This window comes from Helianthus annuus, chromosome 16, assembly GCF_002127325.2.
Source record: "Helianthus annuus cultivar XRQ/B chromosome 16, HanXRQr2.0-SUNRISE, whole genome shotgun sequence".
NCBI classification, from domain to species: Eukaryota; Viridiplantae; Streptophyta; class Magnoliopsida; order Asterales; family Asteraceae; genus Helianthus; species Helianthus annuus.
This window is the reverse complement of record NC_035448.2, coordinates 173,620,177-173,629,663: the sequence shown is the minus strand read 5'-3', so window position 1 is coordinate 173,629,663 and position 9,487 is coordinate 173,620,177. Positions and strand designations below refer to the sequence as shown.

The window sequence follows — 9,487 nt, the reverse complement described above, 5'->3', positions numbered from 1 at the left end:
ATAACAAAGAAGTCTGGTAATTTAAATAACCAAAACATCACATACGAACAAATGAAAACATACTAATTACTAAGGGACTGTTTGGTAGCCTCTTAATTGTTTGGTAGCCTCTTAATGACCATTCAGATGCTACCTCTTAATAGTTTAAAACCTCTGAATGAATAAGAGGTAACCTCAAGTCTGAATGGTTAAGAGGTAACCTCTGAATGATAAATCATCATATGTCACATTCTTCTACCTTCTTATTAGTAAAATTCTTAATGGTTCCATTAAAATGTAGCCTCTTAATGACCATTCAGAGGCTACCAAATAGCCAGTAAGTATAACATTAAATAAAATAAAAAATGTAATATTTTGAGCCACAAAAAGTAAAAGGCTACAATGCCCTGAGTAAGACACACTTCCCAACACATATACAACACACATATGCACAACGTACAACCCTCACTGCACATTGTAAAAACAACAAAACTTCAACTCGGACAAAAGCCTCTTTCACTTTACCAACGGCTCATAACAAAAGTAACAAATCCAACGGCATAAAGAACAAAAAGAAAGATCCCCTCATTCCAATGCCAAACGTATCAAATCCAAAAGTAAACACAACTTCAGAAGAATAGAGTACAATTCACTAAAGCATGTTAACTCTGGATTTATAAATTTTCACTCTGGAAACACCAAGTATAAAAATTAAAAAGTCAGCGTGTACAAACGCGTATAATCTCATCATGATGACGTCAGCAACAAATAAATAAAACAATTACAAAAAATATTAAAAAGTCAACACCCGCCGGCAGCGGCGGTTGTTGTGGTGGCCACGTTATTTGACAACCACGGAAATGACGGAGATGTGTTTGACGCCGTGTGGTGGTCGGAGGAAATGTCTCCGTGAATGACAACGTCGGAGAAATCGAAGTTGGTATCAATATCATCGTCGGTGTCAAATTCTTCTAACTTTTCCTTTGCCGGAGATAAGTTGTTCACAGTGTCGTCGTCGCCGGAGGTGGTGGTGGTGGTTTTGTTCCGGGAGCTACCGGATAAAGAGTTCCGGTAAGTCGGCACAGGGTGGTTGTGTTCGCCGGTGTATGTGATGATTAACATACCCGGATCCGATTTGTTCCGCTCCACTTGTTTTCGGGCCAAACAACCCTTTGAAGTGCTACATTTATAATATCCCCTATTTATAAAAAAAAAAAAACAAATTTTAATCATTTATATTAAGAAAAAAGTTGTAAGTATATACTAAAACATAAAAACCTATAAATATGAATCATGCTATAGTTTTTTTTTTTAATTTAATGGTTTATTTGAGAAAAGAAAAAGATAAAACAATAGAAACCAAATGAGGAAAATGAGAAAACAAGAACCTTGGGTATGGAGAGCCTTTGATGGGTTTTTGACCATATTTTCTCCAGGACCACAAATCAGAAGATGATGCTTCAGCTGGCACTTGGCAAATCCTTTTATTCTGATTTTTTCTGTAAATACACATATATAATTCCATATTTATGATTTTGACAATTATTTTTGGGCCAAATACATGAATAATAATATAATTCCATATTTATAATTTTGAAAATTATTTTTGGGCCAAATACATGAATAATATTAATAATAATAATAATAACAATAATAATAATAATAATAATAATAATAATAATAATAATAATAATAATAATAATAATAATAACAACAACTCAAATTTACTGCATGTGGGTATCTCCTAAAACTCATATTGCTCATTCAAATAGCCTCTAAAAGGAAAAGAAAAGGTAAACAATTGCTTGTTAATCAATTTCCTTCAAGGGTTTATTATAAATCCAGAAGTTAAACAAAACCCACAATTGGATCCAGATGAAGTTGATAATAAATGGATAAAAATGCAATCTTTATACCTTTTCTTGAACTTTGTTGTACTCTGTGCATGAGTAGTTGTACATCTATTAATGCCTAAAGGTTGCTGCTTTCCCATAAAGGGTCTCTCATATTGCTGTTGTTGTTGCTGTTTCTGGTAATATGGTGGATCTTGAAGTCCTCCAATGACAGAAAGGGGTGAAACTGGGATACTTTGAGGAGAAGAAGGAGGGTTCTGTAGATTTGGAAAGTGCAGGGGGTGAAAAAGATTATTCAAAAACTGTTCAATACTGTTGTCACTTCTTGGTTGACATAGATCTGGGAAAAAACTTGTGCAGTTTTGTTCATAAGAAGATGAGTTCTGGTGACTATAAGCATCAAGAGGCGGAGGTGGAGCGGTGGCGGTGGTTGTTGTGGTGGCGTAGGAGGAAGATACGGCGGAGCAACAGCCTCTGACCACCGCCTGAAGGTCCCAATCGGCATCCATGTAGAGAAGAATATGAAGACAAATGAAGGCGCTGACTTTTGATAGAGAGAGAAATGAGGGTGTGTAATAAGGTGGTGCTATATACTGGGTGTGGAAATGGAATGTGGTTAGATTTTACTTTTTTTTTTTCTATTATTATAAAAATAATATAATTGTTTTAAAATAAAAAATGGGATTTTTCCCTAAGATATAAGAATATACATAATTGCTTCTTTATTTTACCATCGATTTCAAAACTCTAAAGAAAAAAAATAGTTTTTATTCATTAACAACTAAGGTTATCTATATTATTATATATTAATATGAATTTTACCATTAAAGTAAAAGCCTCTTATAATTCATCACCATCGTCGGATCAGCCTGAGGTAAAATCTCAGCCGTATAAAATAGAGGAAGTCATCTAGAAGCAGAAGTTATAGGAGGTTATGAATGGTTTTCTTCCAACCCACTCCGTCGGGAATAACCACTTCCCCCTTCGTATGTAAAACTATTTCCTTTCAACTGCAGTGTTGAATTATGTGTTTATAATCTTCTTATGTGTAGAAACATCGACACCATCTTCATCCATGATTTTAGGATTTCGGGATATTCGCTATCGAAGGGTATTGGGATGAGATGGGATCAGAAAGTATGGAGGTAATCTTTTCGTTTTATTAATTGTATTTAAACCCAAACCAACCCAGGGTTTAGAAAGAGAAATAATGCTCAAACCCTAGCAATCTAATCGCCAAATCCGATCATGGCCTTCTGAGCTTAATTTAATTTTTTTATAACTGAGGTCGTTCATTCCAGTTTCCTTGTAATTTAGGTTTTTGCTCACATTTTAATCTAATATTTTTCCGTTGTCTAATATTTTTCCGTTGTCAAACGAGGGATTCATGATGAAACATGCCACACATTTTTTTCGGTTTTAAACAAATAATGTCTTTATATAGAATACAAAAAATAGAATATTTAAGTCATTAGACCATTAATATACTCGTCCACCGGATGGGTAGACGACTAGTTTTATATATTACTATTCATCTCTAAAGTATGTGTTGTGATTATACAAAATCGTGAAGATAATAATAAAATAAGTGTTTGTGAGTAAAATGGATATAAAAATATAGAATAAGATGTGGCGTGTTTTTAGAACTTAAACAAAAATTTGAGAAAAATTATGTTAAATTAACATGTTTATTAATCTTTGAAAATCTTTTAATAAAAACTTTGGAGAAATATAAAAATAAATTAGAAGGTTAGATTTATGTTAATAATACTAGTTTAAAATGTTAAATATAATAACTTAAATGTTGACATATAAAAAAGATTTTTAAATCTTGGATTGTACTTTTAGTTTTAAATCTTACTTAATTTTATTCCAAAAACCGAACCGTTCTAAAACTGAAAAATCCGAAATCAAACGGTTTTTAAAACCCGAAAGTCGAATCAAACAGTAATATGCCAACTGCGTGATTTCTACTCGTGACTTAGGTGATTAAAGGCTAAAGGCCTAACCGGGTGATCTAGCCATCCAAAAAAAAATAGTTCTAAGCAAATAACATATACAGGGGCGTAGGATTTAAGGGGCGGGAGGGGGCGCCCGAGCCCCCGAACTTTTCAGCCAGTAGTGTTATATATGTACGTTTCGGTTAAGATTTTGTAGGTATATACGTTTTCGACCCCCCGGTTTTATAAAAAAAATTAGGTATATACGTTTTTGACCCCTCAGTTTTAATTTTTTTATTTATATAGCCCAAATAAAATATTTAATTTGCCCAAATATTATAGCCCAAATCATTATATTTGGTAGAATACTAGAATGTATATTATATAACCCAAATTAAATCATTATATAGTCCAACTTAAAAGCCCACCCTATTAAAAAAAACTAAATTCGATTACTTTGGGACATCGACCAGAAGAACAGAAGCCACAAGCCAGAACTGCAAAAGGGGGGAAAACGCAGGTTTCAGAACTGTTCGACTTCAGCTTCTTGTTCGAGAACAGAAGCCAAAACGCTGCTTTTTGTTGTGGTCTTGTACTCTTGTTCGACTTGTTCAATATTCATAAGGTTAAAGATATATGTTCTTTTTATCTTTAGGTTTAATTTAGGGCTGCAAATTATATGATTTAGGTTGAAATTAGGGGTTAAATTGTTCCGAATTTTTGCCCTAAACCTATTGAATCTTTCTGTAACTATGTCTAATTTTATTTGTTTAATCTTATTGTGATTTGATTTAGATAGGAATTATGGTTTGAAATTTAGGGTGATTTGTTAACTTTTTTTGTTATTAGATTATGCTATGGGGAAGACGGGCAGAACTATAATTCTCATCCAGGAGAACCGGGTGCCCACTTTCCTCTCCCCTTTTTAATGTTTTGGTGTCTTTGTTCGTTTATTTGTTAAACAATGTTTATGTTTTCATGTTTGAGAACGTTTTTTATTTTATATTAATGTTTGACCCGACCCGACCCAAATCAAATCACCGACGTCCGACCTGAACATACACCTCGAAACTATGCGAAACTATGCGAATTTTTTGTAAGTCTGTTACCTTCCGACCCCCCGAACTTTTTTTTCAAGCTTCGCCACTGAACATATAAGCATACGTGAATAATTCATTTATGGTATTGTTTTAAAAACACGACCCGGACGAGAACCGGATGGTCAAAAGGTAATATAACGTGGTGGTTTTTGCGTTGAAATGAACAAACTAAAAGTTTAAGTTCAAAATGGATTCGAAATTAGAATAAAGAGTAAATTACGTTTTTGGCTCATGTGGTTATATTACTTTTACTATATTAGCCCAAAATAAGAATTTTTAACATATTTGCCCCCATGGTATCTATAACTAACCATTTTGGCCCCTAAGTCTAACCATTTTAGCCCCCATGGTCTCTATAACTAACCATTTTGGCCCCCATGATCTCTAGACTTAAGGGTCAAAATGGTTAGTTATAGAAACCATGGGGGCAGATATGTTAAAAATTCTTATTTTGAGCTAATATAGTAAAAGTGATATAACCACAGGGGCCAAAAACGTAATTTACTCTAGAATAAATGAGACAAACTGAAAGTTTCAATTTAATTTAAAGTGAGAAGGAAGGGAAAGGAAAATAAAAGAAATATATCATTTGAAAGGTACGGGCCCAAGACATCTTTGAAAGGTACATATGATATGGGATTGTACAGGATATGTGAGAGGGGGATGAGGGAGGGAGGAGAGAAGGTAGGGATAACAATAGGATGGGCCTTGGTAATCTCAATTCGACTGAAACTCGACTTGTAAAACTGTGTTCTATATCTGACTCAATACCCGTCGGGTATCAGCATACCCGTGGATATTGGGTATACCCGTCATTTTTTTAAAACTACTCGTTGGGATTTTGAAATTCAAGTTTTCTTACCATTCTTGTTTTTATATAATTGTACTGGTTAATAGATATATGTTTCTGAGTAATCACGCTAAGTATAACCTAATCCCATATGCGTGAAACAAATCAAAACTAATCTCATACCTAATCTCGTATCTGAATACCCATCTCAAATATTTCGGGTTTCCCCATCATGTTCGCGTTCAATTGCTATCATAAGATAAGTGAGTCGACTGTGAGGTGTGGGAAGACATACTGACAAGGAGAAGAGAAGGTCATGTCCAACCAATAGAGAAATGTTTAAGTGTGTTTTTTCAACTAGGCTTCATGTTTTTGTTTATTTTTTTTGCTAACTTATGTTTTTTTATCTTAATATTAATATATTTTGATGATTGTTTTTATTTTTTATACTTTAAATGATTAATTTCAAAATTTTCTGATGATTAATTTTAAGGTTTTTTTATTTGTAAGTATATTTTTTCTAAAATTTTAAATTAGTTGCGTTATAATCCTAACGGCCAACTAGTCTTCATAGTATGATAAAAAAATAAGTTTCAATTCGGGTTTGGTTCTCGAAACATTAATCTACAAAATCCTATTTAATTTGTTATAGAAACATAGAAATCATGCCAAAACTCTAACACTGCCCGGTGTGGGGCGTAGAGAGGGGGAGAGGAAGCCTCCATGCCCCTTACGCCACTGCGCGAATGACGTTTAGTGGCGTGGATGGCAAGGGGTTTGAGGATCTTCATATGGCGTGGGGTAGGGCTGGCAAGTCGTGTCTTAGCAAGTTTAGCAGGTATCTGATAACGCGAACAACAGAGATTTTAAACATGAATACGACTCGTTTAACTACTTTATATCCAATGTCTATAAGACATATGTATATTTTATGCACCTAGAAGGAGAAATAATGGATCCTAACTTTCAAATTTTGATTATTTTTAAAAACGTAAAAAATCACATGGTGTACTTTTCTGTTATCGTGTCTTAGCAGGTTACCTACAGGTTACCTACAGGTTACCTATTGTCAGCCCTAGCGTGGGGGCACTTGGGGTTGGGAAGTAGACGATGGTGCATGTATTTCATTTTCTTTATGTTTTGGAGCATGTTTCTTTTAGAGTAAAGTCCTTTTTGAGTCCCTATGGTTTGTGCATTTTAACTATTTGAATCCAAAAACAAAACTTGTCTTGATTTGAGTCCCTGTGGTTTGTATTTTTAACCCTTTGAATCCAAAATGAAACCTCATCCACCCCTTTGAGTCCCTGTGGTTTGTATTTTTAACCCTTTGAATCCAACCCTTTTAGTCCATGATTTGGATGAGGTTTGCGTTTTAGATTCAAATGGTTAAAAATACAAACCACAGGGACTCAAATCAAGACATGTTTAATTTTTGAATTCAAATAGTTAAAAATGCACAAACCACAAGAACTCAAAAATGACTTTACTCTCTTTTAATATCAAGAGCACTTATGGTACGGTATTTATATTCTAGAAAATAATGTATGTTTAAATCATTTTAAATGTGATTAAATAATATTTACGTGTGAAAAGTTATGGTTAAAAATATCTATTTACTGCTCGAGAACGATTGACTTCTTAAAATGTCAAAAGATATTATATATTATATATTTATTACAAAACAAAAGGAAAAGGTCAAAATGGGCCCTTGATACTTTCACAGCCTTTCACTTTTTTGCCATTGTGATTCGTGCACCATGAGTATTTTTATTGAATTTTTAATTTTGGGACTTGCCGACAGAAGGTAAAATAAAATAAAAGTATTAAAATAAGACAAATGGGCACCTTGTGTCCTCGTCTAGTCGCCTTTGAAGCACTTTCGGCAAGTTCATGCGGTGTGGTTCAATGGGTGTGAGCGTCGAGAATAATATTGTCAAATCTTACGTGTGAAACACCTGACCACTCTAGCATGATCCACAAGCGTTTTAAATTTTTCTTTTTAATCAACAATTAATTAAGCGACCTTGTTTGATTTTTCTTTTTTAGTAATAACCTATACTTGTTAACTTTTTGAAAATAACTATACATATCCCTGATAGTGGCGAACTCAGAAATTATTTGCTAATCGTGCGGATGATTGGTTCAAGCGTATTTTCAAGCGGTGCGATCGAGTTTTTATACCTAAAAAATACACAGTTTTTTTTCAAGAGGTGCACCCGCCCACCCAGGTAGACACTTAGGTACGCCCCTGATACTCAGTGTTGTTTATTTTTTTATAAACATGTTAATATAAATATTATTAAAAACGAAGGTAGTTTTAAAATAGAGTATTTTTAGTGTTGTGTACGCAAGGGCGCAGCATGTAAGGGGCGGGGAGGGGGCGCCCGCTCCCCCCCCCCCCCGAACTTTTCGGTTAGTAGTGTTACGTATGTGTTTTTCGTATAGAAATTTTTAGGGATATACGTTTTCACCCCCCCCCCCCCCCCCCCCCCCGAATTTAAAAAAAAAATTATGTATATACGTGTTCGACCCCCTCGGTTTTATAATTTTTTTTTTGTATATACGTATTCGACCCCCGGTTTTCTATTATGTAGCCCAAATAAAATACTTAATTAGCCCAAATCAATTTATTATACACCAAAATCATACAAGCCCAAAATAAAAGCCTACCATCCAAAAAAAAAAAAAAACCCAAATTCAGTCCTGGTGGAATACGAGCATAACCAGTCGCACGCACAGAACAGAAGGGGGCAAAGAAACCCCAAATCGCTGCTGACCTGCTGTTGTTGTTCGAGTCCGAGGGCAGGGGTCTTGAACTTGCTCGATTTCTTCACGAATCACGGCTCATCCTCAGGTATGTGTGGTCTTGTACTTGTTCGACTTCTTCAATTATCTTTAGGTTTAATCTAGGACTTCAATTTATATGATTTAGGTTGAAATTGGGGGTGAATTTTAGCCCTAAACTTGTTGAAATTGTCAATCTTCGACGAATTCTTCTTGAATCTTCATAAGGTATGTGTTTTTAATCTTTAGGTTTAATTTAGGGTTGCAATATATGTGATTTTGGTTGACATTTGGGGTGAAATTAGGGCCGAATTTTTGCCCTAAACTTGTTAAATCTTTATGTTAACTTGAAATTTGGGGTGATTTGTTAATTTGTTATTAGATTATGCTATGGGATTGACCGGCTGCTGCTGTGCCTGCTCTTGTTCGACTGCAAGCTGCTGCGCTACTTGTTGTGGTCTTGTTTGACTTCTTCAATCTTCATAAGGTTAAAGGTATGTGTTTTTCTATCTTTAGGTTTAATTTAGGGCTACAATTTATGTGATTTAGGTTGAAATTAGGGGAGAATTTTAACCCTAAACTTGTTGAAATTAGGGGTAGAACTATAATTCTTCAGGCAGAAATTAGGGCAGAACTGAATTTTAGCCCTAAACTTGTTGAAATTAGAGGTGAATTTTAGCCCTAAACTTGTGATTTAGGTAGAAATTAGGGGCAGAACTGAAATTAGGGCTGCAATTTATGTGATTTAGGTTGAAATTAGGGACAGAACTATAATTCTTCATCCAAGTGAACCGGGTACCCCACCTTCCTCTTCTTGTTAATGTTTTGGTGTCTTTGTTCAATTGTTTGTTAAACAATGTTTAAGTTTTAATGTTTGAGAACATTTTTTATTTGATATTAGCGTTTGACCCGACCCGAATCGAATCCCCGACGTCCGACCCGAACATAGAAAATTTTTTTTAGGTCCGGTGCCTTCCGCCACCCCAAACTTTTTTTCCAAGCTTCGCCACTGTGTGTACGTACTTGTTTCGGGAACTTTGA

At 34.6% G+C, this 9,487-nt stretch overlaps 1 protein-coding gene and 1 long non-coding RNA gene across 2 annotated transcripts; one reads left to right on the top strand and one right to left on the bottom strand.

The window, feature by feature from the left end:
• Window positions 1-540: 540 nt before the first annotated feature.
• LOC110917147 (WRKY transcription factor 22) lies at window positions 541-2,410 on the bottom strand. Its single transcript, XM_022161749.2, has 3 exons — window positions 1,896-2,410; window positions 1,368-1,478; window positions 541-1,177 (listed from the first exon to the last, which is right to left on the bottom strand). Exons 1-3 carry the CDS (start codon window positions 2,339-2,341, stop codon window positions 781-783), a joined length of 954 nt encoding a protein of 317 aa, XP_022017441.1. The 5' UTR covers window positions 2,342-2,410; the 3' UTR covers window positions 541-780.
• A 6,004-nt stretch (window positions 2,411-8,414) lies between these two features.
• On the top strand, window positions 8,415-9,253 carry LOC110916252. Its single transcript, XR_002579608.2, has 3 exons — window positions 8,415-8,516; window positions 8,595-8,674; window positions 8,829-9,253. It is a non-coding gene; the product is annotated as an uncharacterized LOC110916252 (long non-coding RNA).
• The last annotated feature ends 234 nt before the right edge of the window (window positions 9,254-9,487 follow it).